The following is a 26609-nucleotide window of genomic DNA, read 5'->3' as shown; positions in this document are numbered from 1 at the left end:
GCTCAGTGCTACAGAGCGCTCAGCCTTCAGAGTCTCCTTTCACCTGCTGTGCTCAAATAGTCCCTGCATTTACTGATCCAATAGAAATGTGTCACACGCCCCATGTTAAAAGTGCACCAAAAAAAGTTGGTGCAGTCTGTCAAAGCAGTGCAGGGGGCACCAGATTCATGAAGAATCCTGAATCTGGCGCCCCCTGCACTATACACAGGACACTGCACATAGTACACATGTACTATGTATTCTCACAGCATCATGGTCGGTCAGGCTGACATGCATGGCGGAAATCTAGGTGGGTGCAGGGGAGGCAAACCCCACGTGTATCGTCACTCCAAAGTGACACTTACCCCTGAGACCTAGCATGATGCTGTGAGAATACATTGAATTGCAACTAAATCACTAGATAGATATTTATGAGATAGATATGAGATGGATAGATAAATGACAGATGATAGATAATAGGACTTGGATAGATAAATAGGTGACAGCTTCTCACATGTTACTGATCTTTAGCCCTGTCAGTGCCAGGGGCCCCTTTGCAGGACAGCAGTGTAGCATGGAGGGACAGTGAATGGTGGAGAGTGCAGGAGGAGGACGGCATCAGGAGAGGTCAGAGCTCAGCCTGTTACTTGTGTTATCTCTGCAGCCTCCTGTGTGACCTGACTTATGGTGGAGGGAGGAGAGGGCTGCTACATTGCTATGATCCATGTTGGGGGAGGACTCCTCTGTGCAGCAGATGCCATATCTGGCTGCAGTTACCTTGTATCTGCTGCTGTAGGCTCCTGTGGATCTGGTAAACAGTGGCCATCACAGCACAATCTCTGCCCCTCTGCCTCTCTCACTCCCTATTGGCTGCAGTGTATCAGCTGATCTCTCAGTGTGAAGAGGAGCTGTGAGCCTGTGGAGTGATCTGTAGTGCAGAGCAGCTGCTGACTCCTTGAGCGCAGACTCGGCCAGATCAGCTGTTGCTCCGGACACAGCTACCACCAGGGAGCGCCAGCAACCAGGACAAAAGGAGTTATCTCAGTAAGGCTGCAGATTTTGTAATAAGTGTAAATGGTGAAAGTACTTGTCACAATGCATTGGACCCAATTACAGCCATTTGCTATGGTGACACAACCCCTTTAAGAACAAACCTATGGACCCGGGAACTGCCTGCATAACATCAAAGAGTGCACTTTTTTATACTGACATCAGATGATTCCATAGATTACGGCAAAACCTGTTCTGTTAAACGCGGATACATGTACAAACCCCCCCAATAGAGTGCAGAGGGTGTCGGCGGAAATTCTGCATTGACGTCACTGATTATTTTGCCCTTCATTTCGACCGTCAGTGTTCGCTTTCAATTGGTCAATAATCCATCATCAGAATTGCTAAAGCCAAAAACAAACATGGATCCAAAGTGGATCCAAACAGATATGACCAGTAAATGGGATATTTGCATGTCCTTTGTGTTCTGTATCCACTCCTGCTTTTGGCTATCGATCCTGAGGCTTTTCATTCCTTCTGACAGTTGAAACTAAACATAGTGGCAACATCGTAGAGCGATGGAGGGTGAAAACAGCATAATGAAAATCACAGGGTGTTCCAGAGAGACAGCTGTCAGTTGGAAGCAGCAGGAGTGGGCCACAGAGTGGCACAATGAGCAAATTATGAAGGTGGGGGAAACATGGTAGGCCACAGAGTGACACAATGACAGAACATGGAAGTGGCGGCAGGAGGCCACATAGTAGCACAATGATAAGAGTGTGGAGGTGGCGGCAGCAGCAGCAGGAGCCCACATAGCCCACAGAAGAGGAGGCTACATTGTGGCACAATGACAAAGTTTGAAATTAATTTGAAGTTGAAATTTTCCATTTAAATTTGAATTTGAATATCAGGGATGCCACATCCATAATACATTACAGTTTTCCTGAAAATATCAGGTCTTTGCCAAAAAAAAGGACTGCAAAGGTGGCACCAGCAGCAGCAGCATGAGGTTACAGTTGTGGAGGTGGTGCCAACATGGTAGGCCACAAAGTGGCACAATGATATAATGTGGAGGTGGCATCAGCAGTAGCAGGAGCCGACAGAGTGGCACAATGATACAGTGCGGAGGTGGCGTCAACAGTAGCAGAAGCTCACAGAGTGGCACAATGATATAGTGTGCAGGTGGCATCGGCTGTAGCAGGAGCCCACAGAGTGGTACAATGATACAGTGTGGAGGTGGCGTCAGCAGTATCAGGAGCTCACAGAGTGGCACAATCATATAGTGTGGGGGTGGCGTCAGCAGGAGCCCACAGAGTGGCAGAATGATATAGTGTGGTGGTGGCATCAGCAGGAGCCCACAGAGTGGCACAATGTTATAGTGTGGAGGTGGCATCAGCAGGAGCCCACAGAGTGGCACAATGATATAGTGTGGGGGTGGCGTCAGCAGTAGCAGGAGCCCACAGAGTGGCACAATGATATAGTGTGGAGGTGGTATCAGCAGCAGGAGCCCACAGAGTGTTACAATGAAATAGTGTGGAGGTGGCGTCAGCAGGAGCCCACAGAGTGGCACAACGATATAGTGTGGGGGTGGCGTCAGCAGTAGCAGGAGCCCACAGAGTGGCACAATGATATAGTGTGGGGGTGGCAGCAGCAGGAGCCCACAGAGTGGCACAATGATATAGTGTGGAGGTGGTATCAGCAGCAGGAGCCCACAGAGTGGTACAATGATATAGTGTGGAGGTGGCATCAGCAGCAGCAGGAGCCCACAGAGTTGCACAATGATATAGTGTGGAGGTGGCGGACAATTCCAGTCCCTGGTAAAAATAGTGGAAGACAGATAAAGCAACTGGCAGCAGATTTGTGGCATCACGCGGGTTGCAGCATCAGAATAGTGGCTGAGGCAGACTCATTTCTCAACGTTAGGGGGAGGTGTCAAGGCTGATCTAATCTGATGCATAAGGCATTGGGTAGTTAAAATCCTGGCCAATCCAAGCCTGATTCATCTTGACAAAGGTCAGTCTCTCCACATTACGGGTGGACAAGTGGGTTCTCCTTGGGGTAACGATGTCCCCCGCCGCACTGAACACCCGCTCTGATGCCTCACTACTGGCCGGGCAGGACAGCTTCTCTACTGTAAACTCCGCAAGTTGTGGCCACACATCAAGTTTGCTTGACCAGTAGTCCATAGGGTCCTCTACCTGAGGTGCTAAAGTGCTGTCTAAGCAGGCCACCACCTGCTGCTGCAGGGTCTGGTCCATGTCCTGCTGCTGATGTTTGTGGCGGCTACCCTCCTCACTAGGAGGGTGAAGGAATTCACTCAATAAGGAATCCATACTTAAGCTGCTGCTGCTCCTACCCCCCCCCCCAGCTCCCTACAGCAGCCGTGGCAGTAGTACGTGAGCGATGACTGCCAGGAATCCCCCATTCAGACCCGACAGGGGATGGACAATGGTGCACATAGGCAGCGGCCAACTGTATGCACAGTATTTCTCTATAGTATGCCGGTTTTCCTCCCTCTCAGCAGAGTGGAGAGCCAAAAGTCATCCCTATGCCACATGTTGACTATTCGACTGTCACTAGTGAGGCAGAGCAGCATGCTGTGGGCCATCTGCGCAAGTAACTCTGAGGGACTCCCGGCCTCCATCTCCACTGTTTACTGCCACGGTGCTTTTGGGTCATCTGCCTCTTCTTCTTCCTCCTCCAGATGCTCCTGCTCATCCACTCTTGTCACCTGAGTGGAAAAACCACTGATTTCACCAGACTCTGCTAGTACTCCAATGTCCTCCTTCTCCTCCTCCAGTACAGCCCCCAGTGGACTCATGTGGCCATGAAATGTAGTCTCCACTTCTCCAGTGCCCTGACCATACAGATTTTGCAGCCTGGGTTCCAGCACATGAAGCAGTAGAACAACTTTATTAATCCTGCAGTCTGTTGACTGACAAATAACGTGGCCTCTTCAAAGGGCCGTAGCAAATGGCAGTTGTCACGCATGAGCTGCCAGTGGCTGACTTCAAAGTTACACTGGGGAGTACTCCATTCCACTTGCATCATCAAAAAATCATGAACGGCTGAAGTGTATGCACAGTTTCCTGGCCATTTTTATAATGTCTTGCAGATGAGTGGAAGACTTTTGACAACCAGATTAAACACGTGCGCCATGCAGGGTGGATAGGCTATCCCTTCTCGGTGCAGCACGGACACCATGTTCCTCCCATTTTTTTTCACCATGGTTCTGATTTTTAGTTGTCACGGAGAAAGCCACACATTGGGGCAAATTTACTTACCCGGCCCATTCGCGATCCAGCGGCGCGTTCTCTGCTCTGGATTCGGGTCCGGCCGGGATTTAAGAAGGTAGTTCCTCCGCCGTCCACCAGGTGGCTGCTGCGCTGAAAGTTATCTCATCGCGCCGGAATCCACCACCTCGGGCCAGGTGAAGGTAAGCGCTCCCCAAGCGACACTTTTTCGGTTTTTAAATGCGGCGGTTTTTCCGAATACGTCGGGTTTTCGTTCGGCCACGCCCCCCGATTTCCGTCGCGCGCATCCCGGCGCCGATGCGCCACAATCTGATCGCGTGCGCCACAATCCCGGGGCAATTCAGGTACAATCGGCGCAAATCGGAAATATTCGGGTAAGACGTCGGGAAACGCGAATCGGGCCCTTAGTAAATGACCCCCATTGATTTCTTGTTGCATTACGCAAAGCAGTTCCACCCCTGTGTGACTTTGTTTGCCCCAGCCAAACCAGGTGTAGAACTGTGAGACACCGCCGTCCTCTGCACATGTTGTGTGATGGAGTAGCACTTGTGGAGGCTGAGGTGGTGGTGATGGCGGACACTGGCGCAGTAGCAGCAGTTTGACAACGTGGAGGAGAAAGCAGCGTCTCTTATGGAAGTTGTTGGTGTGGCTGGACATGAACTAGCCCTGACCATAGTTACAGCTCCACACGTCCGCGCTGCCATGCACCTTGGAAGAAACTGATAAGCTCAAGGACTGGCCCACCTTCTGTTGTACATAATGGTGAAGGGCTGGCAGTGCCTTTTTGGAAAAAAATTTCTGATTGGAAATCTCCACCTCGGTTCGGCACAAGCCATTAGTTCTCTGAACGGTTGCAGAGTCCACAACTTGGAAAGCGAGGGACTGCAGTACCAACAACTTGGACAAGCGCACGGTCAGCTTCTGCACTTTAGGATGGCTGGATGCATACAGTTGTCTCTTTGTAAACGCCTCTTTCAACGACTGCTGGTGCCATGCGTAGCAAGGATCAGGAGCATCTGGATCGGGAGATGATGTCAAAGCCAAACAACAACCTTCGGCAGAGGTGCTGGTGCCTTGACTGGCTGAAATGGCATGTCTGCCCCTAGGCTCTGCTGCTGCTGTTGCTGCAGCTGCAGGATGGACCACATCTGTTCCACGTTTCTCCAAGGCCATTGGATGGTGACGTTGCATGTGTTGACGCAGGGCCGGGGTGCCAACGTTGGCTCCCTGGCCATGCTTCACTTTCTGCCTGCAAATTCTGCATATACACATGCTCGGCTCCTCTGGCGCCTTAAAAAACTTCCACACTGCCGAGGTGGTGATTTTACTGCCAACACTCTGCACTGAGCGACTACTAATGCCTCTGCCTCGCTGAGCCCCTTTACCACTGCTTACTTGGACCTCCAAAGCGGGGTTTGTACCTAGTGGCCGTTTGGCTCCCATGCTCACACTGCTGCCACCCGGCTGACTTTCGGCAACAGTAACGACTTGCTGCCTGCTCCGCAGCCTGACGCACAAGCTGACACACTCTTCGCCCGACGATGATGAATCCCTTGCTACACCTGGCTCCCAAGTGCGATCGGCTACATCATCGTCAATTTCCATTTCTCTGTCACTGCTACTCTCCTCAATGGTGTCAGTATGCACAGCCTGCCTGCTGCACGAAGAAGAGGATGTCTGCCCCATCTCTTCACTGCCAAGCAGCTGCTGACTGTCCTCAAACACTTCGTCCTCGCTGAATAGTGGCGCTGAACCCACACCACCTAGTAGCTCTCAGGCTGAGGGAAATGAACAGGAAAGAGGCTGGTTGAGGACAGTTAAGGGCTGCTGACCTGCTCCTGGGCCATGCCAACAAAGTGTTATATCTGACAAACCCAGGGACTCTTGGCTGGGGCTGTCAGATGTTATGTTTGAGGAATTGGGTAACCTAGTCAACCAATCAACAACCTTTGGGTTGTTGATCAACACACTGCCCCTAGTAGACAATGGCAGTTCTGGCCTCACAGAGTCACTCCTGCTGCGACGTCCCCTTACTGTGCTGCGACCTCTGCCTGCTTGACCTGCCACCTTTCTGTCTGACATAGTGGTTAATGAACTACGTGGATTTGACACTTATTTGTTGCTCTCAACTTTAGTAACAAAAAAGTATTGGAATTTACGTTATACAGATATCCCACAATGGACACCCTGTAATTAGAGCAGAAATCAGAACAGAAAGTGTGTGGATTTCACTCTGATTTCTTCCTATTCACCTCAGCAACAAAAAAGAACGGCTATTTGGGGTATACAGAAGTACAAAAACTGACACCCTGGGATTGAAGCAGAAATCACTACAGAGGGTATGTGGATTTTACAAGCATTTCTTCCTATTCACTTCTGCAAGAAAAAAGAACTGCTATTTGGGGTACACAGATCCCCAAAACAGACACGCTGGGATTGGAGCAGATATCACTATAGAGAGTATGTGGATTTTTACAAAGATTTCTTCCTATTCACTTCAACAAAAAAAGAACTGCTATTTGAGGTATACAATCCCCAAAACGGACACCATGGGATTGGAGCAGAAATCACTACAGAGAGTATGTGTATTTTCCAAAGATTTCTTCCTATTTACTTCAGCTACAAAAAAGAACTGCTATTTGGGGTATACAGATCCCTCAATACGGACACCCTGGGATTAAGCAGAAATCAGTACAGAAAGTAGGTGGTTTTACTCAGAATTCTTCCTATTCACTTCAGCAACAAAATATAACTGCTATTTGGGGAATACAGAACCCCAAAATGGACACCCTGGTATTGGAGCAGAAATCACTACAGAGAGTATGTGGATTTTACAATGATTTCTTCCTATTCACTTCAGGAACAGAAAATAACGGCTATTTGTAGTATACAGAAGCACAAGAACTGACAGCCTGGGATTGAAGCAGAAATCAGTACAGAAAGTATGTGGATTTCACACTGATTTCTTTCTCTTCACTTCAGAAAATAACTGCCATTTGGGGTATATAGATCCCCCAAAACGGACAGCCTTGGAGAAAAATTCACAACATCACAGTACAGTAGAAGCAGCTGGACGCTACAGGCAGCATATGCAGTGTGAAGTGCCAAGATTAAAAAATGGCTGCCTCTTTTTATAGTTTGTGTGATATCACATAAGCCGGTCACTGATCAAGGGTGTTCCTTTCTCCTTTCCAGAGTTCTCTGCCCCATGTAACACGTTGTACTCGTGCCCATTTTGGTAATAAAGGACGAAAAAAAATCTTCGTTACCACAAATCACCATAAACTTCGGCTTCGCGACGAATCACATTTTTCATGAAATTCGAACCGAATTTAGAATCGTTAGAATCGATTCACCCATCTCTAATCATGACCATTACATAATGATTTAATAATACTGCAATACTGAATGATAACCTACACACACAGAGACCATATAGTCACCATATAGTAGTAGATACCAGTCCTGTACCTAGGCTGCAAATTAAATTACTTACAGGTGACATCCCTGATTTTGCCTCTTCCCTTCTGTCTGATCTTCCAGATGACTTCTTCCATCCATGACTCTCTGCGGGTTTATAAAACAGACATGGTCGGCATCATCCTATATACACCCCACACTTGACCCCCACATATACAACTGACCACACTGTGCCCCCAATATACACTCACCGGCCACTTTATTAGGTACACCTGTCCAACTGCTCGTTAACACTTAATTTCTAATCAGCCAATCACATGGTGGCAACTCAGTGCATTTAGGCATGTAGACATGGTCAAGACAATCTCCTGCAGTTCAAACCGAGCATCAGTATGGGGAAGAAAGGTGATTTGGGTGCCTTTGAATGTGGCATGGTTGTTGGTGCCAGAAGGGCTGGTCTGAGTATTTCAGAAACTGCTGATCTACTGGGATTTTCACATACAACCATCTCTAGGGTTTACAGAGAATGGTGCGAAAAAGAAAAAACATCCAGTGAGCTGCAGTTCTGTGGGCGGAAATGCCTTGTTGATGCCAGAGGTCAGAGGAGAATGGGCAGACTGGTTCGAGCTGATAGAAAGACAACAGTGACTCAAATCACCACCCGTTACAACCAAGGTAAGCAGAAGAGCATCTCTGAACGCACAGTACGTCGAACTTTGAGGCAGATGGGCTACAGCAGCAGAAGACCACACCGGGTGCCACTCCTTTCAGCTAAGAACAGGAAACTGAGGCTACAATTTGCACAAGCTCATCGAAATTGGACAGTAGAAGATTGGAAAAACGTTGCCTGGTCTGATGAGTCTCGATTTCTGCTGCGACATTCGGATGGTAGGGTCAGAATTTGGCGTCAACAACATGAAAGCATGGATCAATCCTGCCTTGTATCAACGGTTCAGGCTGGTGGTGGTGGTGTCATGGTGTGGGGAATATTTTCTTGGCAATCTTTGGTCCCCTTGGTACCAATTGAGCATCGTTGCAACGCCACAGCCTACCTGAGTATTGTTGCTGACCATGTCCATCCCTTTATGACCACAATGTACCCAACATCTGATGGCTACTTTCAGCAGGATAATGCGCCATGTCATAAAGCTGGAATCATCTCAGACTGGTTTCTTGAACATGACAATGAGTTCACTGTACTCAAATGGCCTCCACAGTCACCAGATCTCAATCCAATAGAGCATCTTTGGGATGTGGTGGAACGGGAGATTCGCATCATGGATGTGCAGCCGACAAATCTGCGGCAACTGTGTGATGCCATCATGTCAATATGGACCAAAATCTCTGAGGAATGCTTCCAGCACCTTGTTGAATCTATGCCATGAAGAATTGAGGCAGTTCTGAAGGCAAAAGGGGGTCCAACCCATTACTAGCATGGTGTACCTAATAAAGTGGCCGGTGAGTGTATATCTTAAATAACCTCACACCTCAACTGACCCGACTGTGACCCCCAGATATATCATATATACTTTTCACACCACAACTGACCACACTGTACATCCATAATCCATTATGCAGGGTCCCTCAGTAGTGCTTCATTAAGTTGGCCTCCCCCATAGTATTTCGTAGGCAGGACTCTCTTTTAAAAAATCATTAAGTAGGACCTCCCCTTAGGAATTTATTAGGCACTGGGGTTAATACACACAGTGGTGTCCCAGCACAGGGGGTTAATAGACATGTACACACAGTGATAGCACAGGGGGTTAATAAACACACAGGGGGCTGATACACACACAGTGATGTCCCAGTAGAGGAAGTTAATACACATACAGTTATGTCCCAGCACAAGGTTAATATACACACAGTGATGTCACAGCAAAGGGGGCTGTTATAGTGATGTCACAGCACAAGAGTTAAATACATACACATAGTACTATGACAGCACAGGAGGTTAATACACATAGTGATGTCACAGAACAGGGGGTTAATACACACAGTGATGTCACAGCACAGGCAGTTAATGTATACATAGTGATGTTACAGCACACAGAGTTAATATACAAACACAGTGATGTTACGGAACCGTTATCAATAAGAAAATGCTGATGATAATAACCCCACACCCCAATGGTGGCTAACTATGGACACAGAGTACAGAGAGCTGTCTCACAATTGAAGGTTAGTCAGTAAATACAATACTGATCTGACACAGGAAGAACAGGCATCAATAATACAATAACTGATGACAATAACCCCACACCCCAGTGCTGGCTCACTATGGACACTATGAATATAACAGGACATGTACAGTACTGAGAGCTGTCTCACACCAGAAGGTTAGTCAGTAAATACAATACTGATCCGACACAGGAAGAAGTTGCATGTAGTACCTCACAGGTGACATGTCTTGACTAATTTTCCACCAGATTTTTTCAGCTCGTGGTCTCTGTGACAATTGGATTTTAAAACCTTTTGATTGCTGATAATTGTAGCCTAGGGCTAAAGTACAGTAAATTACCAACATCCAGAGGTCTGCTTGTAACTTGGTTTTCCAGGGGACAGAGACGGTGCGAATGCCCAAACTCCTTCTTTAATCGGTTTAGTACAGGGGATGGGACCCCATGTACCGATTGTGATGGGGATACTGACGAGGAGGATTTTAGTTTGGGAAGTATGACCAATAATGATGTTGGTTTCTCAATTTCGGAAGAGGATGTAATAAGTGAACTAAACAAATTAAAGGTTAGAAAGTCGTCAGGGCCGGACTGCGAAGGTGCTCTTGGGAACTTGGCCCTGTTTTCTGTGAACTGTTTAATCGTAGTATGTCAGCTGCTGTGGTTCCTACGTTATGGAAGACGTCGTGTATTATTCCGGTACAAAAGGTCAGGGCTCCAAGAGAACCAAATGACTACCGCCCGATAGCGTTAACACCGATAATTATGAAGGTGTTTGAACGTTTTATTCTGTGACATCTTGCTGAAGTAGTTGGACCGTATCTTGACCCTCTACAATTCGCATACCAACCACGTCTGGGTGTGGAGGATGCGATTCTATACCTACTTCACAGGGTATACCTGCACCTGGACGAGCCGGGGTCTGAGATTAGGATAATGTTCTTCGACTTTGGGAGTGCTTTTAATAGGATAATCCCGAAACATCTATGTCAGAAATTGGGTAAAATGGGGGTTGGTTCTGGCCTAATCCAGTGGATCTTTAACTATCTGACACCGCAGAAGGTGAAAATTGGAAACACTGTGTCGGATGTGGCTGTGAGTAACATTGGAGCCCCACATGGGACTGTTCTTGCCCCGTTTCTATTTACCATCTACACTGCAGACTTCCAAAAAAATAGAAGTCAGTGTTTTTTGCAGAAGTATTCGGATGACACTGCGATAATAGGGTGCATAAAAGAGGAAGATTTGTCTGGTCGACTATTGACTTGTTCTCGGAGTGGTGTGACACAAATGGATTGGAATTGAATTTATCAAAGATCAAGGAAATGGTAATTAGTTTCCGATAAGAACGGGATACTGATGGTGAGCCTACAAAGATTAGGGGTGTCGCAGTGGAACGCGTCACAAACTATAAGTATCTGGGCGTCTATCTGGATGATAAGTTATTGTGGCATATAAATTCAGAGAAAGTGTATAAAAAGGCGTCTGGGAGACTGTACTTTTTAAGATCGCTTAGGTCGTTTGATGTGGACCGTAGGATGTTGATGTCCTTTTACCAGTCTGTAATTGGCAGTGTTTTATTTTATGCGGTGGTGTGCTGGGGCAACAATGCACGCACGACTGACTTAAACAAATTTAAGAAGTTGGTTAGGAAGGTGAGCTCAATTGTTGGCTCTAAGATGGAGGATTGGGAGTCAGTCTTGTGTGCACGTATGCTTTCCAAATTTAAGTCCATTGTATGTAACGAGAAAAACCCATTACATAACACACTGATTGGTCAACGTAGTACATTTAGTGAACGGTTTCTGCATATTAAATGTAGAACGAGTCGTTTTAAAAACTCTTTTATACCTAGGTTAATTGCACTAGTTAATATGGGCAAGTAATTAATATTTTTAACCATGGTGCTTTCTTTCTTTTTACCGTCTTTTAAAATTTCTTTTATTTATCTGCGGATGTATTTAATTGTTTGTAATATATGTATGTTAGTATCTTAGTGTTTGTATATGTATAATTGTGATCATGAATGGAGGTGTTGTTGTTGTCGTTGTGACAAAATCAATTTCCCCTATGGGGACAATAAAGCATTCTATTCTATTCTATTCTAACTAGGGGTTGTCTGTAAATTGGGTGTTCTTAAGTAGAGGACCGCCTGTACTAGAGTGCTTCATGAATTTTAGATGCTGGCCCGCTCAAGTAATTTTTTAATTTGCTAGCCCACCCATTTAGTTATTAAATATATAATGGGCCCTCCAATTAATTTTATATACTAACCCCCCAAAATTATTGAATATACTGGACCCCCCCCCCCACATGTGAACTATTTTATATACTGGCCCCCAATAAATTATTTAATATACATGAATTTTGTACACGCATTTGGGCCATTTTCTTGTGGGCTCAGTTTTTACGACTTTCAATGTGCACTTGAAATAACACTTCACTCTTTGGTTCACTACGATCACAGGGGTACTAAATTTATACAGGTTTTATTGTGTTTTAATACATTTTTAAAAAATTAAAACCTCATTATGAATAAAAAAAAATATGCGTTTCGCCATCTTCTGATGCTAATAACTTTTTTATTCTTTGTTGTACAGAGCTGTGTGAGGTGTCATTTTTTTGTGGAAGGAGCTGATGTTTTTTTTGCTACCTTTTTAAGGACTGTGCAACCTTTTGATCACTTTTTTTATGTTGCAAAATAGCAAAATGCTGTGTCAGACATTTGAGTGCTACTTTCCACTACAGGGTTCAACATTGAGAATAACCGTTATTATATTTTAATAGAACAGACATTTTGGGATGCAGTGATTCCTAACATGTTTATGATTTTACTTGTTTATCTTAATATCAGTTCTAGGGAAAAGGGATGACCTGAACTTTTTTTTTTTTTTTTCAGACCCTCTAGGGTACTTTAACACTAGGTTGTCTGATTGATCCTATTATATACTTCCATACTACAGTTTGGCAGTATAGGGGGATTTTCCATATCATGGATCATTGCTCCCTGATGATGTCATGGGGAGTGCTGATCAAAAAAAAAGATGGCAGCGCCACCAGCAGCTTCTCCAGTTGTGGTCAAAGGTTTAAAACCTACAGGTTTGTACTGATCCTGGGTGTTAGCAGTGGGCATTTGCTGCAATATGCAGCAAAACCCATGTCTGTATGACGAGCTTGCCCTGTGCCCTCTCCATACATGCTTAACAGCTCAATTTCTTAATAGTACAGCTTTGAGCATTAAGACGTTAATATACTGGGCCACTCATGTATTATATATACTGGCTCACTTAATTATTTAATATACTGGGCCCCAAATAAATTTAGGGTACTGTCACACCGGTAGCGCAGGGCGCCATGCCTCGGCCTGATTTTATTAGCAATTCCAGTTAAAGTCATGTCATCATTCACGCAAATGGATTTGGGCAGGGCCCTGGCCCCTGTTCTAGCGCTACATCGTTAGTGATACATGTGACCTCACTACTGAGCCCCCCTCAATTATTAAATATACTGCCCCCCCTTGTGAACTATTTTATATATTGGCCTTTAAATAATAAATATACTGGGAACCCCACAATTAATTATTGAATATGCTGCCCCCCCATAATGAATTATTGCCCCCATTATTACTGAATATAAGGCCCCCTAATTATTGAGTATACTGGCTCCATAATTATGGAGTATACTGACCCCATAATTATTGAGTATACTGCCCCCTAATTATTGAGTATACTGCCACCATAATTATTGAATATAATGCCCCTAATTATTGAGTATACTGCCCCCATAATTAATTATTGAATATACTGCCCACATAATTACTGAATATAATGCCACATACTCATTGGTATACTAGCCCCAAAATTAGCGGTGATCGAAAACAAAGATGGCAGCGCCACCAGTGGCTTCTCCAGCTGTGGTCAAAGGGTTAACACCCACGGGTACTGATCATGGGTGTTAGCAGTGGGCGTCTGCTGCAATATACAGCAAAACCCATGTCTGTATGACGAGAGCTTGCCCTGTGCCCTCTCCATATATGCTTAACAGCTCCATTCCTTAATTGTACAGCATTGAGCATTAAGAGGTTAATATACTGGGCCACTTATGTATTATATATACTGGCTCACTTAATTATTTAATATACTGGGCCCCAAATAAATTTAGGGGATGGTCACACATGCCAGTAGCGCAGTGGGCCGTGCCTCGGCCTGATCTCATTAGTAATTCCAGTGAAAGTCATGCCATTGTTCACACAAATGGGTTGGGGCCAAGGCACGACCCCTTTGCTAGCGCTACATCGTTAGCGTTACATGTGGCCGCACTCTTAATATACTGGGCCCCCCTCAATAATTAAATATACTGCCCCCCCCTGTGAACTATTTTATATATTAGCCCTTAAATAATAATTAAATATACTGTGACCCCCCAAAATTAATTAATGAATATGCTGCCCCCATAATGAATTATTGTATATAGTGCCCCCATAATTACTGAATATTAGGCCCCCTAATTATTGAGTATACTGGCCCCATAATTATTGCATATATTCAGCCCCCGAGCCCCTCCATTTTTCTACCGCTATTATAGTATCGCGGGCCGGAGCTTCCTGTTCCGATGGACCGTACTACTGGGTGTCGGCCAGGGCTCATGGTTGAGCAAGCAGATTATGATTGGCGCTTTTGGAGCGCAAGGTCGGGGGCCCCTGCGAAACAATCCCGGTTGTGGGGCCCGGCGCTGGTGCTCCAAGAGCGCCAATGATGATCCGGCTCTGATAGTACAGATAGTACAACTCTGTTTTACATGTGCTGTTCCATTGTGCAGGTCATGCTGTATCATTTCTTCATTTTCAAGAAGCGGTGATTACGGAACTAATATTTGGACAAGTATGACAGGGCCCCAGTACCTCCGGATTTGATGTCCCCATGTGTTCTGCCAGGACAACATTTTTTTCCCGGTGAAGTCTGGTTCCAAAAGGAGGGTTAGGAAGGACACTATATACTACAAGGAGACATGCAATAACTCCACAGTGACAAAATTTAGGTTGGTCCCCTGGTATATTCTATCACCTTATACACAACGCATTCACAATTTACAAACTAGGGTCACTTGTTGGTTTTATTTTTATTTAGGTCCCTCCATGGGGTTTGTTAGCACATCCTTTGTAATTCTTCAAGTTCTGCCTGAAATACACATGGTGCTTTATCATTGTGGAGCCCCGTTGTATTTTCTGACCAGCTTTTAAGATTACATGTTGGGTTTTTATCACGTTAGTAAACATGGCTTCCTAATCAAAGACCTGCCATTTCACAGCGTCACAAAGTGGGCATCAAATAATGGGCACCGAACCTGTGTATTTCCATAAATAATTGCAATTTACATCAAAATTTAGGTTCACTTTTCGGGTTATACTCTGTTTTATATCACTAGGGCTCTCTAAATGCATCCTGACACAAGTAAAGGATTTCTCTCAAATTTGGCTTCTGAGAGGCCAGCGTCCCTCTTTCCCTTCTAACCCCTACTGAGTACCCAAACAACATGTGGGGCAAGTCTACACTCAGGATAAATAGTTTTACACATTTTGGGGGTTCATTACATTTTTTATCTATTGTGGCTTATAAAAATTAGGGGTAAAAGGGACTTTTTGTGGAAAATTTTCACCTTTTTCCTTTTTTGGGCCTAATTGAAATAGCTTTATGGGCAAATACACATATTACACATTTTTAAATTCTCCAAGGGGTGTACTTTTCTAAATGGTTCACTTGTTGGGGTTCTGTTCTGTACCACTATGGCTCTCCAAATGCATCCTATAACACATAAATGATTGTCAAATGTCAAATTTGGGTTCTAAAAGGCCCTGCGTACACATGCAACATTTTGTATGCACATGTGAGGCAATTCTATGCTGAGAAGAAATAGTTTTACACATTTTTGGGGGGTTGTTTCATCTTTTATCTATTGTGGCTTACGAAAACTAGGAGTAAAACTGACTTTTTGAGGAAAATACTGTTGGGGAAAATACACGTATAACACCTTGCTACATTCCTCAAGGGGTGTACTTTCCAAAATAGTGTCACTTCTTGGGGTTCTCCTCTGTTTTGGTACCACTAGGGTTCTCCAAATGCATCCTGACATATGAAACTTTTTTCAGCAATATTTGTCTTTCAAAAACTAAACGACGCTCTTTCCCTTCTAAGTGCCCCCTGTGCCCGTACAGTAGTATACAGTGACAAAATGGGTATTGGCATACTCAGAAACAATTACACTAAACATTGTAAAATGAGGTTTTCTTTTTAACACATCGCAGAGGTGCAAATTTTAGTGTTCAATTAATATATTTTACACTAAAATAAAATTTCTGTAATTTCACTTCCATTTATTTTTCACTTTCAGCACATGACCAGATCCCCTGTCTGGCAGGCCTTATCTGCTTCAACAACGCTCATAGGGTTAATAAACTTCCCAAAGGTTGTTTTCAATATTTTGAGGGTTGCAGTTTCTAAAATGGTGTCATGTGTGGGGGTTTTCTGCTAAATTGGTTCCTCCAAAAATAGGTTTTGATGATTTTCCAGAAAATTTGAAAAACCACACCTAAAGTTATAAGACTCCAAACATCCTAAAAGGAAAGAATTTTTGAAAATGATGCCAAGTTAAAGCAGACATATGTAAAATTCTAGTTATCAAGTTTTTTTGGTGATATGACTAACTTCCCATAAATTAGAAAATTTTGAATTTGGAAAACATAATTTTTTTCAACATTTTTGCCAAATTTCAGTTTTTTTCATAAATTAATACTAACATATTGCTTAAATTTCTCAACTAACATGAAGTACAATGTGACTTGAAAAAACACCCGGATATGTTTGAGCATTCCAAAGTTATGACCACTTATATTGACACATGTCAGATTTTAAAAAAGGGCCGTATCAGGAATGTACAAAATGGTGTTAAGGGGTTAAAGCATGCTTTTCAATATGCAATTAAACAGCTGAAGATAGATGTGCCTAATTAAATATATTTTAACATTCGTGTTTACAAAACACAACCATTAACACATGTGTTAATTATTGTGTTAACAAACACATATGTCCTAACATCATGTTGATGGATGCATTTTGTAAATGCAAATGTTAACACCAATTCGATTAGGCTAATTTCTCTTCAGCTATTTTATTGTGTTTTGAAATGCATGCGGTAAACAACACATGTGAATGCACTTTAAGAAATGCCTTCAATGCAGCAATTGTGTTTCTTAAAAGGGGTATTCTCATCTGGGCATTTAAATTTAATTCATTTGCCATAAGTAAACATTTCTTCAATTGGATGTTATTAAAAAGAATTTACCTCTGTGAAGATAATTTCTCATAAATGTAGTAATGTTGTCCCTTAGAAACAAGATGGCTTCCTCGAATACGACCACTTCACATTTTGGCAGCAATGGCCAGAGATGCCTGACCTCTTGGCTTCAGCGATCATTACCACAGGATGGCTTAGGTGTTATGCATTAAATCCCAGACATTTCATATACAAAAACTTTTTGTTTCTTTGTGCGATTCCTCCAGAGAGGTGGCCCTATCGAGGGACACAGTCTTGTTTCTAAGGGACAATATAGCTACATTTCTGAGAAATTATCCGTTTGAAACCTGTAGGAATTATGGTTTTATGGAATTACACTGTGGATATAAGAAGATGATTCAATAAAGATTGGAAATTCACTGGATTCTAGCTGGACCATTGGATTATATCTCGACTAATTTTGGGTACTTCCTTTGTCTATTGTCACCATTACTAATTGCTAATTACTATTACTAATGTACGAAATCCTTTAAAAAATGGCATTAAAAATTATTATTAAAAAAATGACACTACTCTGTGTTACGTCGTTACATAATTAGTACACCAATAATGACCATTTAGATTAAGGGTAGTTTGTTACTATCATTGTTTAGCACCTGCCAATAGTTAAAGTCCATAGTATTGTATGTGCATAGCTATTTGTACATAGGTGTGGTGATAGATATTTAGTTATTTAGTTGCTTCCGATGCCAATTTTTTACCTTAGTGACCAGGCCCTATTTTTAGAATCTGACATAATTGGTAATAACTTTAACTCTTTTCCAACATTGGACGAGTACTACATCCAGCTTATTGCACCGGCTGCAGAACGGCGCCGGTGCCAGAAGCTGCGGGTGTCGGCTCTATATTAAAGCCGACACCGTCACTAACACAATATCATCCTCTGTTATTTATAAACAGTTTGTTAGTGACCATTTTTACACTCCACTTATTGAATGGTTCTAGCATTAAGGTATGTCATTTCTATGTGTCAAGAACATTTCTCTGTTTCCAACCTCTTTAACGAATATGCTTTGTATTTAGGACTTATTTAAACCAAATGTTATTTTGGATAGATTCGTACAACGTATGCAATACTTACCTTTGTTTTTGATAATAGTTTTCCTTTCCATACCATTGCCCTGTTTACTATTGTGTATGTTACTTTGTATCTCCATAGTGTTTTAGCCTGATTGGGCGTGACGTGTGAGTGTGCCGTGGGAGTGTGCCGTGGGAGTGTGCCGTGGGCGGCTCCGATCACGTGATGGGTTTTTTCCTGTCATGTGGGGTGGAGCTTCCCGTATGCGGCCACTTCAAATAGTTTGTCCGCTCATATTTTATTTAGACCTTGACAAAGACACTGCCGTGTTGAAACGCGTAGGTCTGTGATGCTAGCTGTATGTTCCTAAACATGTTTTTACCCCTTGGATAATAAAGAAGTGATATTTTTCTACCCATCGCTGTGTGCTGCACTCAAAGCTGTTTGTTTCATGAAATTTGCATCCGTGTGGTAGGGCTCTGGACCAGTCCGTGCACTCCAGTGAAAGAGGTATTGTCCAAGAATTTGTGGAAAGAGGTATTGTCCAAGAATTTGTGGTGAGAGCTGGGATCGGAAGCATTTTGCCTACCGGACTTTTTTGTGTACAATAAATCAGTAACATTATTGGAGCTGCTCGGTGAATGCTGTAAAAACAAAAACTGATAAACTTGCCAAAAATGTAAATTTTTCATAAAATCCATTCACAAAAATGTTCCAAAACATGATTAAAAAAAACTTTTGTGGAAAATGGTACCACTGAAAAGGTCAACTCAACACGTAAAAAATAAGTCCTAAACCAGCTCCGTCAACCAAAAAATATAAAAGTTGTCTCTGAAAAGATGGCGAGACAAAAAATAAATGATCTATAATATTTATTATTTTTTATTCAGTAAAATTGTAAACATATATTAAAAAAACTATATAAATGAGGTATCGCCATAACCGGAGTGATCCTTAGAATTAAGATGATATGTTATTTTTATGGTACAGTGTATGGCCGCCATAATATACAAGAAGAAAGGAAACCAGAGTTTACAATTTTCTTTCCCTACGTACATTTAAGAGTTAATAAAATCTCATCAATAAGTCAATGACCTTCTCATATCGCTGAAAATAAGCCCTTATTTCTCCAAATTGCCAAAAAAATAAAGATTGTATAGCTGTTGAAAAGGAACAATGCATAATCTGCTCTGAATGGCGCACCTTTCCTTCAATGCCCTGGCGTGTACCCATACATTGGGTTACCACCACATATGGGGTATTGGCATACTCAGGATTTTGGTATTTTATCCACTGAGAATTTGTACATTTTTTGAAAAACTCATTCATTTAGCCAAAAAAATGTAAATTTCAAAATTGCATAAGATTTTGTTTTATTCCCTGTAAAACAAATAAAGGGTTAACAAGCTTCATGAAAGTTGCTTTACATATTTTAAGGGGTGTAGTTTCTATAATGGGGTAATTTATGGAGTTTTACTTTTATTGAGGCTATATTCACACACACATATGGGGGACGTATATACAGCCGAGGTATATACGGCGTATATACAGCCGACGTATACATGGCAATTGGCGCAAAGCACCCTACGGGAGCGGTACGGTGCCTATCTTTCCTATGTCCTATCTTTCAGCATCAGGAGTGCCAGAAGCTGAGTATATAAGTTTATTTTTGTTGTAGACTTTTGTATAAGCCAAGGGTATGTTTTTCAGCACATATTTTTTTTTTATTATTATTTTCTGGTTCACTATGATTACTTATGATTTTTCTTAAAACCAATATTAGAGAAACTATCATCTGTTGACAGAACTGGATGAACACTTCTTTCAGTTGTTCTTTGCAGTGTTATCATTTTGGGGAACGTAACTTTTTTGATTGCTCTTTAGAATATTTTTTGTGAGGATATTGATGGAAAATTATATATTAAGAGAAGTTTTTGTGTGATTTTTGTCAGGCTCCAGGGGTAGTGGACCCACTGGACCACCGCGGACGATGACACAAGTCAACACCTGGGACTGGAGTCTAAATGGCACCCGGTGTTCACCTGAGCCCACTGCAAAGCGGGTTGGTACCACCAGGTCGTTCCACAGGCAGGTGCGACTCGTGGTGGCTGCCAAGGCGAGGTATAGAGTCAGTAGGGGACAGGCAGGAGGTCAAGACAGGCAGTAGAGGTCCAGGGTCAGAGGCAGAGCAGGAGGTCAAGGCTAGCAGCATAAACAGGAACAGGTCCGGGGTCACAACCGGGAATTAAATCACAGGCACAAAGCAAAGGAGTAAGCTTTCTCAACGGCATAGAGCACAAAGATCTGGCAGGGAATGCTGTTATCCAAATCCGGGAAATGGCCAGCACCAATCAGCACTGTGCTGGCCCTTTAAATCTACATGCGCCACTGCGCCCTAGCCCTAGGAGACGTGGACGCGCACCCTGGGAAGCTGGAGCAGGAGCATGGAGAGGTGAGTGATGCCAAGGAGGAGCGGGCGGCACAGAGAGAGCAAGGGTGCGCCTGCGACCCGGGATGTGGGTTGCAGGAGCACCTGTGACACTTTTTTAAAGCGTTCGTTGTGCAGGTAAAATTGATTTAGGTTTACTCTACAGATTTTTATTTGGCAGTTTTTCAGTTTTTGTATTTTCTATACTTTATTTGATTTTTATATGTAGATTTGGTGCATTAGGGGACTTTTACTTCTTACTGCTGTAACATTTTTTTTAACATTTGATATTTTTATTATTATATTTTTAGTGTTTTGCTATTATTTCAAGTCCTTTACCTAGCCCATTGTGGACAGTTTAATGGTCTTGTCATTACTGCAATATTTCAGCCCTCTAGCCCTTACTAGCCCCATTTACAGCAATTTTTACGTGTTACAATCCGGGTCCCTATTTATTTCAATGGGGTTAATGTTCACCTCAAAGCACGACAAGGTCGAGGTTTCTAATTGAATTTTGTTACAAAATTTCCCCAAGTAGGAGCAACAGTAATTACCTTTAACAAACTTCCAAAAGCCGCAAGTTTAACACCAGGCAATGGCAGGCAATTTTAGCTATGTAGGCCTTTTTAATAGGACATTACTTCACAAGCTGGATATATTAAAACCTACACATATCAACAAAGAATTATTAATTACTTTTGTAATTGTAAATCCGATTTGGATGACACCATTTCCACAAACAAGTGATAATATTTCTGAACTTGTATATTTACCCCATGGTGAACAGGAAGTACTTTTATTGTGAAGTGCAATTTACTAGGTGTCAGAGCTTTAGTTATTTATGTTTAATACTATTTTTATTTGCTGTCATGTTTTTTTATAGTATATAATTCAAGTTTATCAAATTATACACACTGTGGAGCAAATGACTGCCCATATATTGAAGTCAACACTGCCAACTCTACTAATTCTAAGCAGCCAACAAAATCTTTGATTTACACACTGTTGGGAATTTACACAGGTAAGTCTTATTTTCCTATTTAAAATTTTTTTAAACCTTGTAATAAGATGTGTGCATAATGATGTTTCCTTACATAGAGAGTAAAAAGGGCAAAGGACAAATGTTGACTACTTAAAACAACGATTAATAACATAAAATAATTCTATAGACAATATGGTTAGCTTCCCTGCAAAGAGATATTGCCATAATATTCATTTATCTCCTATAAAGAGTAAAGGCTACCCCAGGTCTGCATCTGGGAGAGTCTATGCCCCATAGCAGACATCTGAATTAGGCCCCCTTCTCCTTAAAAATAAAAATTATACATATTTATACAGTCGCACATGTTTAGACAATCACACACAATCATACACAAATTTATATACTTTCAAACACACATTTATATACTGTTAGCTATATACACACAACATTCATGCAAACAAATTTTTGCACTCATATACATTTATACATACTGTGGCACATTTACTATGGACCTTGCCCCAGTTATCTGTTGGTCTTCTTTTATGTGCAAACTGCTTGCACATGTATTTAAGAAGTGCCTGTGACACCCTTTTGTGAAGCGGCTGCACTATTCTTAAAACAACAAAAATTTAATCACTGAAAAGGGCATTTCGGTGCACCGTTGGACCATGCACCACATTTAACATACAAAGGGCCACATTTATCACTTGTTTTTTCTGTTGTTTTTGCGCCTTTTCGTTTAGGCGCACCGTTTTTGCGCCATTTTTGCGATTAAACGTCAAATTAGCCGCGCAGCTAAAATAACCACCTTTCCCTCATCTATCGTTCAATTCCAGATGTTTTGCTGCGCCTAATGATATTCATCACGTGCGACTTTTGCATTTAGGCGCAAAAACGGGCGCAAAAACACTCCAGCTCGAAGGTGGCGTTATCTGAGAAGAAAGCACTGAGCCCCTTTGCAGAACAGCTCATTTCTAGCAGCAGAGCTCAGCCAGACACTGGAACATATAATAGATACAATTAGATACATTACAGACAGGAGCTGCAGACTATTTACAGTTCATCACCTTCTATTTACAAAATATTCTGCAAAACCTGAGCTCACAGCAAGAGCAAGAGAAGTTTGCACAAGTTTGCAGAAGCTTGCAGATACTACAAACAAGTGTCCCCCATGTAATTCTGCACAGTGTCTGAGGGGGATACTGTGCAGAATTACAGGGGTGCAGCAGGAGACCAGCACTGGGGGATCCCCTCCAGGAGAAGCCCCTGCTGAGGAGGTCACTGGGTGCAGGGTGTCACACACCTGGGTGCTGCTGTGAGTGTTATCTTCATTCTGGGATGTGGGAGAAGCAGAGAGGAGCTTGTAGCAGGATCACATGTAAGTGCCCGAATCTAACATTGCGCCTAAACTGCGCCTAAACTGCGCCTAAACTGTGTTAAAGGAAAGTGATTAATAAGAGGCAGAAAATATACTTATCACAGATGGTTGTAGCTTGTGATAATTCTGGCAAAACAGTGCGCCCGAATTTAGGCGCAACTACTACACTTAGGCGCACAAAAGTGATAAATGTGGCCCAAAGTCCGACAGAAGTGTCTCGCACACCCCATGTTAAAGGTGCACCAAAAAAAGTTGGTGCACTCTGTTGGGGCAGTGCAGGGAGCACCAGATTCATGAAGAACATGTGCCACAATTCATGTGCCCCACTATATATAGACATGTGTATGTACTGTATGTATGTATAATATGTTATACAAAAATACAGCATATCCATAGATCATAATATCATAGTATATAAGGCCGGAAAAAGACGCAGGTCCATCAAGTCCAACCTTTAAGAATTTTATCCCCACAACCCGTGATATTTTTTCTCTCCGGAAAGGCATCCAGGCCTCTCTTGAACACGTACATAACAACCTCCTGCGGCAGAGAGTTCCATAGTCACACTGCTCTTACAGTAAAGAACCTCTGTCTATGTTGATGGTAGAATCGCCTTTCCTTTAGGCGTAGAGGATGCCCCCTTGTCCTGGTCACAGGCCTAGGTATAAAAAGATCTTTGGAGAGATCCTTGTACTGTCCGTTCAGGTATTTGTACATTGTAATGAGGTCTCCCCTCAGTCGTCTTTTTTTCTAAACTGAATAATCCCAAATTTTGTAATCTGTCATTGTATTCTAGTCCCCCCATTCCCCTAATAATCTTGGTTGCTCTCCTCTGCACCCGTTCCTGCTCTACTATGTCTTTTTTATATGCTGGTGCCCAAAACTGTACAGAATATTCGATGTGTGGTCTGACCAGGGATTTGTATAAGGGCAAAACTATGTCTTTATCACGAGAATCTATTCCTCTCTTGATACATCCCATAATTTTATTTGCTTTAGCAGCAGCCCACTGGCTCTGTTCACAAAAATTAAGTTTACCATCCAGCAATACCTCAAGTCCTTTTCAGCTCCAATTTTACCAAGTAATTGACTGTTTAGCTCATAATTATACTTTTTGTGCATAACTTAACATAAACATAAATTTATCTTCCACAAATCCATCTGTAATGCTAAACTATCAACCTCAGTATTTATTACTATTTACTATTAATTATTATTTATTAGTACCATCTGCAAATATTGAAACTTGACTATGTAAATCCACTTCTAGGTCATTAATAAAATTATTAAAAAGAAGTGGCCCCGATACTGACCCCTGTGGCACTCCACTGGTAATGTCAACCAATCTGAGAATGTGCCATTACTGACGACCCTCTGTTTTCTATCACTAAGCCAATTACCGTATATACTCGTGTATAACCCGAGTTTTTCAGCACAAAAAATGTGCTGAAAAACCTCACTTCGGCTTATACACGAGTCAAGAAAAAAAATAAAAAATGTAATGCTCACCATCCGGTGTCCCGATCTTCAGCGCGGGTCCCGATCTTCAGCGCGAGGCTCCCGATCCTCGGCGCGGTACCAGGAGGCGGCGGCTCCTCTTCTTGCTTCTTTAGCAGGCAGATCGCGTCCATGCGATATAGATGCCATAAGATGCAGCAGTGTCGCGGCTGATGACGTCATCAGCCGCGACAACACGGTATCATAGTGCGCGCCCGCCGAAAGATCGCATGGATGCGATCTGCCGGCTACAGAAGAAAAAAGAGAGAAGAGGAGCCGCCGCCGCTGTCTGGTACCGCGCCGAGGATCGGGAGCCTCGCGCTCAAGATCGGGACCCGCGCCAACGATCCGGACACCGGAGGGTGAGTATTATCTTTTTTATTTTTTTATACGCTTGGCAGGGGGCAGGCTGTATACTTTATAGGGGCAGGCTGTATAGTTTATAGGGGAAGGCTGTATAGTTTATAGGGGCAGGCTATATACTTTATGGGGCAGGCTGTATACCTTATGGGGGCAGGCTGTATACCTTATGGAGGCAGGCTGTATACTTTATGGGGGCAGGCTGTATACTTTATAGGGGCAGGCTGTATACCTTTTGGAGGAAGGCTGTATACCTTTTGGGGGCAGGCTGTATACCTTTTGGGGGCAGGCTGTATACCTTTTGGGGGCAGGCTGTATACCTTTTGGGGGCTGGCTGTATACAACATGGGGGCTGGCTGTATACAACATGGGGGCTGGCTGTATACAACATGGGGACTGGCTGTATACTACATTGGGACTGGCTTTATACTACATGGGGACTGGCTGTATACTACACCCTCGGCTTATACTCGAGTCAATAGGTTTTCCCAGTTTTTGGTAGTAAAATGAGGGGTCTCGGCTTATACTCGGGTCGGTTTATACTCAAGTATATATGGTACTTACCTAAATACACAGATTTTCTGTCAGTCCCAGCAGTCTCATTTTATATACCAACCCTTTTATGCGGAACGGTGTCAAATGCCTTTGAAAAGTCCAGATATACAACATCCACAGGGTACCCCAGGTCCAGTCTTGAACTTACCTCCTCGTAGAAACCAATCAGATTAGTCTGACAGGACCAATCTCTCTTAAACCCACACTGACACTGGGTTATAAGGTTATGTACAGTGAGATACTCCAGGATGGCATCTCTAACAAACCCCTCAAATATTTTCCCCACCACAGAAGTTAGACTCACAGGTCTGTAGTTTCCAGGATCGCTTTTTGATCCTTTTTTGTATATTGGTACCACATTTGCTATGCGACAGTCCTGTGGAACATAATCAGTTCTCAGGGAATCTTAAAATATGAAAAATAATGGTCTGTCTATCACGGTACATAGTTCATGCAGAACCTGGGGGTGTATGCCATCTGGCCCAGGTGATTTATCTATCTTCGTGGTTGTGAGGCAGCGCCGTACCTCTTCCTGGGTTAAATTGTTGACATTCCAAAGAGAATTTACATTATTCCTCATTGTGTCTTCGACCAGGGGATTTTCCTGGGTAAAGACAGGCGAGAAGTCGACATTCAGTAGATTGTCCCTTTCCACATCTCCTTCCACCATAACCCCATGTTGTCCCTAAGAGGGCCCATACTCTCCGTTTTTAGTTTCTTATCATTTATATGCTTGAAAAATAAATTGGGATTATTTTTGCTCTCCCTCGCAATATTTCTTTCAGTCTCTATTTTTGCGGCCTTTATCTGCTTTTTACAGGAACTATTTTATAATCCTCGTAGCTACCTTCACGTTTTAGCACCTTAAACGGCTTATCCTTCTCGCCTATTTCTTTCCTTACAAGACTAGTTAGCCACATTGGCTTTTTCTTGTTCCTCTTATGCTTTTTCCCATATGGTATGTGTTTCTCACAGGACATTTTTTTATAATGTATGAGAAAAATTCCCATTTTTGGGGGGAGAGGGCTTTTGTCTTTGAGAACATTATCCCATTCTATGCCTATAAGGTCCTCCCTTTGCTCTCCTGAAGTTTAGAGTGTTGGTTGCCCCTCCACTAACGCTCTTAGTGAAGAGTAAAATTAATGATATTATGATCACTTTTACCCTGGTTCCCCACAACCTGTAATTTTGATACCCAATCAGGTCTGTTGGTACAAACCTGAG

The 26609-nt window shown here is 42.9% G+C and overlaps 1 protein-coding gene across 3 annotated transcripts in view; it reads left to right on the top strand.

Annotated features, from left to right (window-relative positions):
* Positions 1-26609, top strand: part of UNC93A (unc-93 homolog A) — a 133366-nt gene that overhangs the window by 60981 nt on the left and 45776 nt on the right. For all 3 annotated transcript variants that reach the window (XM_072141173.1, XM_072141172.1, XM_072141171.1), the window contains exon 5: positions 21497-21634. In XM_072141173.1, coding sequence (XP_071997274.1) covers positions 21497-21634 — 138 coding nt within the window. The remainder of the gene's footprint in view (positions 1-21496; positions 21635-26609) is intronic.

The sequence above is a fragment of the Engystomops pustulosus genome, chromosome 3 (assembly GCF_040894005.1).
Source record: "Engystomops pustulosus chromosome 3, aEngPut4.maternal, whole genome shotgun sequence".
Classification (NCBI taxonomy): Eukaryota; Metazoa; Chordata; class Amphibia; order Anura; family Leptodactylidae; genus Engystomops; species Engystomops pustulosus.
This window is presented reverse-complemented; position numbering and strand designations above follow the sequence as displayed.